A 12,500-nucleotide genomic window follows, 5' to 3' on the forward strand; every position below is an offset into this window, starting at 1 on the left:
ATCAATGTGCTCCGCTGAACTAAGCAACCCAGGAATGTTTATCATTGCCCAGTGTCTAGCAATACTCGATGATAAGCTCAAGTCTCTGTTAAACGAGGAAGATAGTGAAGTTGGCCAATCGGAAGAGCCTTTACAGAAGGTGAGTTGTCCAATGGTTGTCAATGCCAATTTGTCGGTACTTAACGTTTTACAATACAATTACCTCTCAATAGGATCGTCAACACTACCCTAAAGAGCTCTTTGGTGATGTACAAATTAAATGGAAGAGAATGGAACCGATACCATCGTACCCATTAGCTAGAAGTGTTGATATGGGCCGCGAAGCAAACATAGACCAGCGTAGTTCCGGTATTTGCACAGTTCCAGAACGTGCGCAGATTTCACAGGAACCACTCGCCAGTGTTTCAAGCTATCGGGAGAGTTATGATGCTATTGCCGAGCTTAATGATGTGTTTAAATCAAGGGCGTGTGATTCATCGGCTGAAGTAGTCCCCGATGAACGGCTTGATGCGTTGTTTGATTTGAAGAAGAGTGAGGATCAAATTGCAGAGATAGCGGACTCAATTGTACCAGCGTACATTCAGGCGACTGATGACGATTATGTAGAAATGTTTTCAAAAGTAGACGATGCGCAAATTCTCAAAGATTCAGAATAATAAATACCCATTTGGTTCATCTCCTTCATATTCCATTCAATCAAAAAGTTGGATGATTTTTGGAACTTTAGCTTAACTAGGCTAAGGATCAATAATGCTAAATTGTACATGCTGCGTTCCAGAGACTACAAGTTATGAGTCTTCTGCCCCTTTACGGTGCATCGATCAACAGCGGAGCCCATCGTTCGATCTGATTGAATTCTTAACTTTCCGAAAAACTTCATCAATAACATCGCCACGAAGTTAACGCTCCCGCTGATAATACATTCTGAGCAGCATTCTGGAAAGTGTGAACCACCATCGCACGCCATTGAAGGTGTACAGCATGTCGGGGAAAAGTTTTCATCGTTAAGCTGGTCAGATTAAAAACGGCTCAGAGCGCCATATGTTCGTCGAGCGTCTGTTGGATCCAGTCGGAGGCTTTAGAAACCTTCGCGTAAACGCCCGGATAGCCCGGTTCGGCGCAGCCTTCACCCCACGAAACCACACCCGTTAGCTGGTCATCCGGCATGCTGTCCGTTACGGGGCCAATGCCCGCGTACACTTCGCTACACTTCCGATGGTTGGTCAATGGGACGGTGGCTGCTCGCAGGATCAAGGCTGATTCGTTCGGATTGTGCGCGTTACCCCAACCGGACACCTGGCATTGCGTTCCAACCGGTAGCTCTTCTGTGGACGAGGTGCGTACCGCAATCGGTTGCACCATGTCCGTTAGGTTGAGCGATTGTTCGAGCAGCAGCAACGAGAAATCGTAGTCGCTCCACGAGTTTTGCTTTGCATGTTGAACGATACGTTGGACGCGAACCGTTGGGCCACCCATGGGTCTACATGGGTCGAGCCCGCGTGAATCCACAGGTTGCCGGTGTTAATCGATCGGCGGATACGTGGAGAGGTTGGAGAAACACCGAAAGTATTTGACCAACTTGGCTGGCACCTGCGTGTCAACGGGAACTTACCTGGTGCAGTGGGCGGCAGTCGGTACCCAGCGGTGGTTTACGATGAAACCACCGCAGAAGTGTCTTCCACGGCGTAGCGACACCTGGTACGGGTAATCGCGAATGTCCACCGGTACGCCACCGACAATACGTTCTTCGTCGTTGTTTCGTGGTTCGTTTGTCATAGCGACCGTTTCGGCAGCGACAAGTGCAAGTATCCAGCAGAGTAAATGGCTGTATGGACCCATGTCTGCTGACTGATGATGGCTGTTTTGGGACGCTTGGTTTTGCTTTCCACTCCGCGGAGTATCACTCGAGGTCGGGCAAGCATTTTTGTTTATTTTTTATGTTTTTTTAGCATATATAAGGACGGACGTGCCGTATGTTTAATTTTTATGTTGCTAATAGACAAACTATTCTAGTGCTAAGTAATTTAAATATTCATAAAATATTATCCTTTTACATATAGGGCTCGCCCATCCTTATTGATATTTCAAAAGCTGAAACCAAAATCTATAAAACCGCATAACGAATAAGTTATTTTACGTTTTCTACCTATTCTACTAAACCTTTCGCTGCATCGGTAGTCAGATTATCCACCAGTAGAAGATTAGATTTCATATTCTGAACAGTTTATCTGTCGGTTTTCACGATATTACATTGAAATCATGCAAATCCTGGCTTCTGTCTGCCGCTTTTATTACTCCTGAGAAATGAGTTTCATTGTCGCAACAGAACAGTCGAGTGACTCGTACAACCAAGCGGACTAGCGATCAGTTTACGTCACACCATCCCATAATCAACCATGTAAAATGGTCGATAACCAGCGTAAAACATTGTGTCTACAGCCGAGTGTCAGATTTCGTACCGTTTGAATTCGATCCACACTCGAACCGCGCAACGCACATTGGGAATTGGTCAGCAGCAGAAGTAGCGATGGCGGTCGAGGAAAGCGAAAATGTCAAATGTTGTAGCTACACATTCACGCATATTTCACCCATTTGTGGTTTGCGTAATGTGCCCAACATGTTACTCGGTTCCGAGATTTCCTTCCCTTTCACGGAGCGTCCGAACGGTAGCAAACGGTGAACCGCTGGCGTGCTGGTTCACCGGGAAAGCAAACAGATGCCTTGCGATGATGCAGGACGCACCATTAATGGGTTGTCCGAAAACAATGATGCTCTTTTCCGATTCGGAGCCCATACTCGAGGCTGACCAGTGAGATGTGGATATGTTGCCGAAAGCGACAAATGCAATTATGCTACACTTATGTCGCGTCGAGCGTTGGTGCATTCTGGGCTGCATCCAATTATTTGCTCATTTGTAGCTCTTGCAAATCGTATCCTTCCTCGTTTCGGAAGTTCATGCATCGTTTCCAGTACGGAGGTCGAAGCCGCAGCTCTATGGAAATTTATGTCCGCGACAAATCTTTCGAACTGCTGCTTAGTTATGCTTCTTTCGGGCTGATATCACGACTACGATTCATGATAGACAAAATGCAAAACACTGAAAGACCGAATCGATTGGTGGCAAAGTCGAAACAAGCACCGTAAATCATCATTTTGTCGTGTAGACACACACTCCACGGTGAGTGCAATGTTCAACAACGATTGACTTGCTGGCCAGCATCGATGCAACGTGCAGTACTTCATGCCCTTGCGTTCCGATTCCAACGAACGAACGACTGTCCTGGACGGGCCTTTTCATGTTTCTGCCGATGACAGCCGATTCTTTTTGAAGGTTTGGTCACTCCGACCACAGGGTAACGATTCGAAAGAACAAATGAAAAATAATGTTTCGATAAAAATTCAGAGTGGCTGGTTTTGATAAAAATTAAAGCATTTCACCAAACAGGTCAAGCGTAACTGATATGCCGATGCTGAAATGTTAAATGTGAAGTAGGAATGTTGGTGAAGCGTCACTCTTTATTGTCTATGAATTTTAAAGTCGAGCATTATCCTGCCTTTAATCTCTTGCAAAAAGATATACTTTTTACTTCTTCTGTTTGGTGCTTGCATTATAAGTTCTGTTTGTGAATTTAAGGATCGATAATATTTTGATGAATATGCCAAAAAATTGAATATTGTGTTCGTGATTTTAAGCGATTTGAAGATTGAAATTTTAATTTATCGAATTTATCGTGCTACAGTTATCCAATCTGAAGATTTTATGATAAGTGTACTTTCGTTTCATCTGCACATAATTTGAAACATAACAGCTACACCTCGTAAAGCTCATGTTTGTATTTGAATAATTATCTAAATATTAATATACCTTAACCGAAAAGGTACGAGTCGTTTCATTTCTCTGCTACAGTACTGCAGGTGGAGATAATCTATATTAATGATTCATAATAATCGAGCACACGATTTCTATGTTTCAAAAGAATACAATATTTTCATTAGGCTGCCTTTGCAGCCTCGTGCTGTATGAAAGTCAAATTTGTTCAAACCTGTGCCAAATAGAAATGGATCTGGACCGATTGTTCCCCTTCTCATAGGCAGGATGAGCTTCCCATTTCGTGTACGCTAATTTCGTGAACGAGTTGCTGTTCCTACTTCGAAGCCTACAATGAACCGATGCATAAAGGAAAGCATAACAAACGATGAAGCAGAGTTTTTCCACCTGATTGGATTAGACACGTGTGAAGGTGAAGGTGGTTTGCTATTATTTCCCGCTCCATCCGTCCTATCGGCGAAGTGTGTGGTACAGAGGGTCGAATGAAAATTAATGCCTTCTCGGTATGCATTTATTATTGGCCCCGTCGGGTAAATGGTAAATCTTCCGGTAAAACTGTTTACCCACTCGTTACGGAATTGTAGGCTTTCAAAATGGGAATGCTACTTGGAATGTTATAACTCATTTGCAAGGTTTCAACATCATTTGCATCGCACCTCAGAGGTGTTTGTCGATCTGCTGGGTGGGGAAAAATCAAACAGCGTATTGTAATGGTAATCGATTGAGAATGTTTAGCTAAAGTCATTTCTTTTCCTGTAAACGAAAAGAAGCCTGGTTAGGCTCTCGGGGAATTGCTGTTATGAGAAAGTATTTCTTGGCCATAATTCTACCACAAACATTGTCGTTGACGTGAAAGTGAAGTTGTTCCGCGCTCCTAACCGCGGCCGCAAGGCATGATTAGTATGCAGAATGTATTTTTCTCATTTTTATGACATCCCGGCGCCATATTCATGTAGAACGTTATACTCATCTTCATCATCATCATCAACGCCGTTCGTTACTGCAGTACCATCGTCCATAAGGCAGCGCAGCATTGGAACGATGGATCGTCGCCAAACGTAAAGCCAATTTTTCAAACGGCTAGCAATGGGGTCACCATCGCAGAGTGCTTTCCAATCAGCACAGAACGAATATGTTTGTTCACCCAACATCCAAACCGATGCCGACGTTTGGATGCTTAAGGATGAGATGAAAAGCGAGACAGAGGGAACGGCATTGCATTGTGAAGGAGGGTCAACCGTGCAGTAACAGCTCGTGCAATTCACGCCAACAGAATTATATCCTCTCGGTTCCAGAGGGGCCAGTTCCGGTTGCCTCTTGACGCCAATATCACATCTTGTTCATTTCCACACCTTCAGCCCTGCCTTCGGAAGGTAGCTGGGGGTGTAGCGAGCGGCATAATTTCCCCTGCTTCATTTGTTATTCATTCAAACTTCGGCACCATTTGCCTTGTAGCCGGTGGAAGCGAAGGAGCTGGGGCCACGGCGCGTGCAAGCATTCCAGTCCTTTTGTATTTACCTTACCGGTCAGCAGCCGCACTTCAGCTACGTTCTCTCTCTCTCTCTCTCTCTCTCTATCTTTTCGCAGCAAACCGAAAAGCCAAGACGCACCAGTGAGCGGAGGGATCCCCGAAAGAAGCTGCTTTTTATTTATTCAGTGTAAATTTTATTACATTTCCTACGGGGGGACACGGGGGCCTGGGAAAACGTTGGCTGAACCGGTCGCTACCGCTGGCGCGTGTCACTTGACATGCTCCACGGTTGACTGATTTCATAACGATAATGACCGATGGGTCCGAGGAAGCGTTTTACGGATCCCTTTTAAATTAAAAGCATATTATTTTAACACGATTTGTGACCCTCTCACACACAGGCACACCACTCTCCGGTGCAGTGATTGTTGTACCGGGATTGTCGAAGCGCGCGGTGTAGGTGAAATGGTATTATGCATGCCATCCAGAGAGCACAATGGAGCAGGGTGATATGCAAACAATATGGCTCCCTGGAAGCACCGTATCTGCTGCTGATGATGATGTAGCCGATGGAGCCGAAACAACAGGGACAGCAAGGTTTTCCGATGAACCTTCATCGCTAAAGGGCTCAGATGGGAGGCGGGATAGCTGGTTGGGTGGAAAATTGAAAATGTTAAAACAATTATTTTTGTCGAAAATATTGTGCTTCATGCCCGAACGCACATGCTGGTGAATTGGGTAGCGGAAAATGGGTTGCCGTGTATTCGGAAAACGAACACGGGTAAGGTAACTTTATGCCACAAAAGCTATTCCGTTGAAATTGAAATTCACTTTAAAGTTAGTCAAAGCATTGCTAGTAGCGTGATTAAAAGTTTATTAGAGAAGTATTTTAAATATTTCGCATTTGATTCTTGTTCTTTCGATGCTCAAATGAAACAGTAAAGATACGTTATTCACGCAATGCACTGTCTGTCAACGCCTTCTATGTGGGTATAGCCTGTACCGCTCATCTCACACCGCCGCTAACAATGCTGGTAGTTGCGATGTCTACACACCAGCGTTGCGTTATTCATTCCTGCCATGGCCTACCAGAGAGAACCAGACCGAAAGCAGGGAGCATAAAAAAGGAGGGAAAGAAAAATGGCACAGCATTGCATCCTTCGCCTCGTACGTATGCAACGGTCGGTCAGAACACACACACAGGCAGAAAGCGACACGCCTGATGGCCTTTTCTCTGGTCTGGTCGTCCCGTTTCCGTCCTGTTGAATTTTGGGGCAATTAAATTTAATTCCCAAAACCGTTCCACAACCCAATCCATCGCGTTTGCGTCCATTCCCTGGATGCCATTTATGGATCGTGACGGGAGCGACACGAACGACACGCACCTCCGCTTCCGACGGAAGCCCTCTGCTGGTTTTGAACCGCGCTACTTTTCAGCTTATCCGGGCTACTACTTTTCCAGCTGATTTTACCGAATCCATGCCCTCTCTTTCCCAGTGGGCAGCCTTTGGTTGGTAATCAGTTTGCCTGGACTATTTGCACTTGTGTGTGCGTTTGTGGGTGTGCGTGGATGTTTTTCACTCGACTTTTCACATCACTTGACCAAATTTGCAATGGACAAACACAGTAGTAGCAGCGCGGAAGCAACAGAGCACTGATGCGGTGCAATGGCTTTGTTGTTTCGCTTATTTGCCGTCGAGGTCGTGAAGAGAAGTAGGCTAGGGTTTTTTTAGTGCATCTCGATCCTTTTGAAGCATTTCATGTCGACGGAAAATGGTCTTTTCATACAACAATCAGTTTTTTTATTTAAAAAAAATAACGAACTACTGACCGAGTGGCTTCGATAGCATAGAGATCATAAATGCAATCCCTGTAATGTTTAGTGTTAATGAAATGTTTTTTAATAAAAGCGATTCTTTAATCGTTTCTTTATCGAGACGCAAGAGTAGATGCATACAATCAACCGATTGTGATTATTGTGAGTTTTTAAAATTAAAATTCATGTTAAAGCCTATCAGTACTGAAAACAGATAACAGCACGATCAAGGGGGATTTGTCACACGTGCACGTGGAACGAACGTTTCACCCTATCGTTCGAGGTGTGAACATGCATCTGCAACAGCAACTCTTACTAGAGCGATAGAGAGAACGATAAAGTACGGAGGATGTGGCAGCGACGGTCGAGACAGGGTGAATAGTTTCGAGGGAACGGAATGAAACCAAAATAGCATTGAGGTTTTTGGGTTTGGTAAGTGTTTTAAGAGCCTTTTGCATTGCGGTGAATGTGTTTGTGCCCGTGGTTTGTTGTGCAAGGGTACAGTTTGCGGAGGCAAATGTTGAATGGTGGAAGCTAAATGATTATTTCCGGCAGGAGCGAAATGATTGCTGCTCGTCCGACATGTAGCTGATACAGTTTGCTATCATCGATCGTGTAGAATGAATTTTATTATCTCGGAAAAATAAAACACGCAGACACACACACACACACGAGCTGCTAGGCGCCTCCATCGATCGTACGATGGAGGCAAGTTTGCAAATCACCTCCCTGTCACCCCCACCGGACGGGAAAGGGAATTTATCGTTTTGCTCACTCATCTTCTTGGTGCTGCTGGTTCGATGGAATGCTGGTAGCAAAATGGGTGCACCAGCAGTTTTCCACTCAATTTGCTGGCAAAGAAGCTTTAGCAAATGCTCCATTAGGTAATGCCATTTCGTGTAACGCTAAGCTGTTCCTGATAATGTGCGCCTTGCACATGATTTGTCAAAATAGATATGCAGTGCTGTTGGAGAAATCGAATCGAGATGCCATACCATTCCGTTCGCTGATTGTATAATGGTTGTAGTAGGAAGAGTCTTGAGAGAGTACGCGCACATCGACTGTCAGCTTACTTTCGCGACATGCATTAGGCTTATTCGACAGTTCTTAGTGGTTAGAGGGAAAAGGTTTTGGTAAGCTTTTGACTTTTGTGATCGTTGCAAGCGACGAAAGCTTATCCTAGAACGACCTAATGTGATCTCTAGGCTCAACGCAAACTTTTCGAACGCGCTTTTATGGTATTGGACGTAAGCATAACACCAATGGAGGCATCATCCGGTGAGCAATCAGCTGAATTAAAAGCTACCATATCGAAGAGCCTAAAACTCCGTCCAGACGATGACGAATGTTGGAGAATTTCTCGACGAGAACTTCGCTAACAAACGTCATCCCATACAAATCCGGCGAGAAGTTATCGCGATAACTGCAATGCACGTGTAGCGAACGAGCAAGCGAGAACGAGCGAGAACTTCTTTTGAAGCTGTCAAATCGTATGTAAACAGTAGGGCGAGAAAGTTATCACGATAACTTTGTTGCTCGTCTGGACGGAGTTTAATAATGGAATGATGCTGCTGTTCACTTTTCGATCCAGCAATCAACAGTAGCCTCGTTTGGTATAAGTGTGATGATCCGTTGGGCTTGTGTAAAGACATCTCGAGCGACCGACAGCTGAAGTGTATTTCAAGTATTCTTTATCATCAATGCGTTCCTTATCGCAAACCTTCACCGTCTTCGCGAGAGTTTGTGCGCAGATGTACATACCGTGAACAGCAATAATAAACCAACCATCAGTGGATATCTTACGGTACCGGTGAAGGAACCGTACGAAGAAGAAAACGAGAAGAAAAAGATAAACATGCTTCACCAATCTTGGCGGTTCCATTGGATCATCTTTCCTCTAGGATCCTTAGTAAGGAGCGCACCATTGAGGTTGATGCCGACTCGCACCAGAAACGCAGGCTTAGAAGGACGTTTTTGCTGTGCTGTCTGCTGAAAGTATTGTTGGAAGTACGCTGCTGCTGCTGCTTCCGTACATTTAATCTTCTCTTCACTAAGGTGCCACACTGCGCGAAGTGCTGGTCTGGTGGAAAGGTGGAATTTCTGTCAGCGAACAAGCGGCCGTTGTTTTTCCGGGAAGCCGGATCTTTTCAACCATTCCGCTTACAATGCCGAAATGGTTACCCCCTTTCTTTCTTTTCGGAGGAGTTTGCAAATGCTTTACAATTCCAAACGCGGAAGAATTGAATTCGCCGAACGCTACGGTGAAACAACGCCGGTGATTCGTTTTTTTGTTTTAGGTATTCGGAATCGGGATGAAGCGGGCAACATGAACTCGTCTGTGCGAAAGGAAAACATGGAATTTGTTTTATGTTGTTTAATATGTTCTTTGAGTTGGGGTGGTCAGCTCGTGAAGTGAGCTAACCTTTTGAACATAAATCAGGTACTTTGCCTTTTTTTCTTACAATTCATTTTACTCGCAGAACCTGAAGTAAAACAAATATTGCGTATTTGAAAGAAAAAATAAACATTTCTATCATCCCCCATCATCCCCCGTCAATGCATCAAATCATTCCGGCACGGCATTGTCGGTGTACACTCATGTTCTTTGCAAAGAAACTTTGTATGCCTAGGGAAGAAATGGAGAAAGTGTGTCGCTCCGAATTTGCTGCCGGTTAGTATATGCCAAACTTCCGGTTCCTTGCAGCATAACTGCCGATAAAAGGATAAGTTGTTCAGAGGGAGAAGAAGCAAAATTTCCACAACCAGCAATGGAAGATGAATATGCGTCACTTCGTTATGTTACTGTATGCTGTGCGGCAGTGAACAGTTACTGCGTGCTACTTTGTGTCAATTTTTATGGCAAGCATTATCTTATCACGCGGCAACTTATGTAATGGTCCACCATATTTGAACTTTGACCATATTTAAACGAAGAAAAAAGGCCTCCGGTGATCGAGAGCGGAAAAGAGCGACCGGAACAAGGGGCACTTCGCTGGAGCTAATGGCCATAATTAATCGTAGTTTTTGGGGCAGTAATTTGATGATAATGTTTTTGAAAAATGAGCTAACGAGCACAGTTCGGATGAGCGCCGAGTTACGATAAAAGCAATTCGTCAGCCAGTCCAGTAGATAAACCCAGGTTTTTTTTACTCAAAGCTTTTATTTGTTTCTGTTCTATTTGTTCAGAGTTATGCTACCAAGAAAGAGCACTCTTTGCCTGGTGAATTGATTCAATTACAGATTTGTTTTTTTTACAGTTTGCATAGTTATGTCGCGTAAACTTGTCGTGGAACAATTTTAGCCGCTGTTGGGTTTGGGGTGCACATGGAATACACTCAAATGTTTTCACCTCCCTCTTCCCTTTCCAGTTCAGGTTCCGGGACGTCTGACGCGACGATGTCGCAGGAGAGCGTTGGTGCTGTTGGTACGGGACAATCAGGAAAAGGAGCTCCGTCTCTCTTCTCTGCTTTGTTTCGCCCGGTTACTGGTACGAACGAACTTTCTTTTCCGAATGTTGGCCACCACTGTCACACTAAAATGTCTTCGTTATCGCGAGTGTTAACAATTTCGTTCGCCACCCTCCAGCAGTCTCTTCTGCCTTCTCTCTATCGGTTGCTTACACTCTAACATAGCTTATAACCCAAAACATCAACAATGATCACGACAACAAAGGTGCGTACATGGACCTAATCTCTTCTATCTGTTTTTTTCTGCTTTTTGGGTGCCAGCTTTGGCACAGTTCAACAACAATGGTCGATCGGCATTTGTGGCTCGCTAGAAAGCGCTGATCATTCGGCATTTATTTCCATCTCGATCAACTGTCTGGTATCGGTGCTTGTCGCGAACGATTGATAGCAAAAAAGGATCCCGTGTTCGTGTGAGTTGGAGACAAAATTGAAATTAGAAAAGGAACAAACACGCTGTCAAAGAGCTAGCGCATATTTGGCAGGATCTTTTCCTGTTCGAAAGCAAAGTGTTCAGTTTTGAACGTTCCAAACGTGTCAGGTTGGCGTGGTTGCTCGATATCGAATGTTGTCTTGCGCCTTGGCCCGGCACTTTGGCTGGTGAACGGCAAAGTTTTTCCCGTTTGGGCACCCCGCCTTCGTCTTTCGCTCACAAGCAAACGCAGCGCACAATTGGCATGATTTAGTGGAAAGGAACGAGCACGATGCCACAAGCACGGTGCTACTTGGCTGAGCATCTTGGCTGGCATTTTTCGTTCCAATGCTCCCCTCCCACCCTCTCTCTCTCTCTCTCTCTTTCACTTTGTGCCTTCCCTTCAAACTACGTAGCTAACTACGTGGCCAAATTGTGGTCGACAATCGTTGGCTAGTTGCAAAAGAAATCCAATTATCTTGCCAATGGGCACCGTCGAGTGCACCGTTTTGGAACGATAGGCTGATGTGCAATAATTCTGCGCCCGCTGCGCCCGGACCGGAATCACGAATTCACGAAACGAGTTTTGAATGTGATTATGGCTTTTGGGGATGACCGAACGAAGAAAAAAAAAATGCATAATAGAAAGTCCATCGAATGAGCCGCAAAGTTTAGCCTGCGGTAAAAAAAATGCACAAATCGTCTAATGGTTGATCGAGCTAAAGAATCTTGCGCTGCATTCTGTTTAGTTTTTGTGACCGAATCTTTAAAAAAAACTTCTTTACAATGTGCGTTTGTGACGACTAAAAGATGGGTTTCATTTGCCGAAGGGAAAACTGAATGATGAATGTGATTTGCTAGCAGCGCTGATCGCTGGTTGGTACAACTGGTTTTACCATAATCTAGAATACGTCAGTACACCTTGATATGTAAGCTTGCATGTTATACAGGTTGTTTGCTTCGTTTACGTTTACTACAAATTCTCTAAATATTATTTCCATTTTAATTCCATCGAAATCGAGTTTCCAGTTTGGGGAAAAACAATCGTTCGCCCTGTCAACACATTTCACCAAGCTCTTGTGACGAACAACCCATAAACTGATGTTGCTTCTTATACACTTTTACCTGGAATTGTTTGAATAATTGCATCGACCTAGCAACGATATGATAACATTTCTCTTGAGCATTCATAATGTGACACAAAATGGGGGTAAATAAAGGTTGATAATATGTCATTTCTCAAGAATTCTCGCTAATAATTTCACCACACCACACCAGTGTCCCTACACACACCAGTGTCCCTACATACACTAGGTGACGGTCAGTACTTTGTCTAGAGGAAGAAGTTACGAAAGCTGGAGTAGCGCGCTACGTTGATTGTACAAGTTTAAACCAAAAGTCTACCTCATTTCGTTTCGCTTTTCACAAGAACGATAATCTCTCGCTCAATCTCTCCCTATCTCTCCCTCTCTCTCTCTTGCTCTTTGCCACTAGCTGGTGAATTAGGA

General features: G+C 44.4%; 2 protein-coding genes across 3 annotated transcripts in view; both read right to left on the reverse strand.

Annotated features, from left to right (window-relative positions):
* Positions 1-1,029: 1,029 nt before the first annotated feature.
* On the reverse strand, positions 1,030-1,776 carry LOC125959572 (trypsin-1-like). The gene is made up of 2 exons (XM_049692398.1): positions 1,613-1,776; positions 1,030-1,480 (listed from the first exon to the last, which is right to left on the reverse strand). Exons 1-2 carry the CDS (start codon positions 1,774-1,776, stop codon positions 1,030-1,032), a joined length of 615 nt encoding a protein of 204 aa, XP_049548355.1.
* Positions 1,777-11,353: 9,577 nt separating this feature from the next.
* Positions 11,354-12,500, reverse strand: part of LOC125949843 (lachesin-like) — a 50,801-nt gene continuing 49,654 nt past the window's right edge. For both annotated transcript variants that reach the window (XM_049677265.1, XM_049677266.1), the window contains exon 11: positions 11,354-12,500. This exon is cut by the window's right edge and continues 757 nt beyond it. The gene's annotated coding sequence lies outside the window, so the exon portion shown is untranslated.

The sequence above is a fragment of the Anopheles darlingi genome, chromosome 2 (genome assembly GCF_943734745.1).
Source record: "Anopheles darlingi chromosome 2, idAnoDarlMG_H_01, whole genome shotgun sequence".
NCBI lineage: Eukaryota > Metazoa > Arthropoda > Insecta > Diptera > Culicidae > Anopheles > Anopheles darlingi.

Coding starts and splice junctions, on each gene's coding strand:
- LOC125959572 (XM_049692398.1), bottom strand. CDS start 1,776: ATGACAAACGAACCACGAAACAACGACGAAGAACGTATTGTCGGTGGC. Junction 1,481..1,612: donor ACTGCCGCCCACTGCACCAG/GTAAGTTCCCGT, acceptor CGACCCATGTAG/ACCCATGGGTGGCCCAACGG.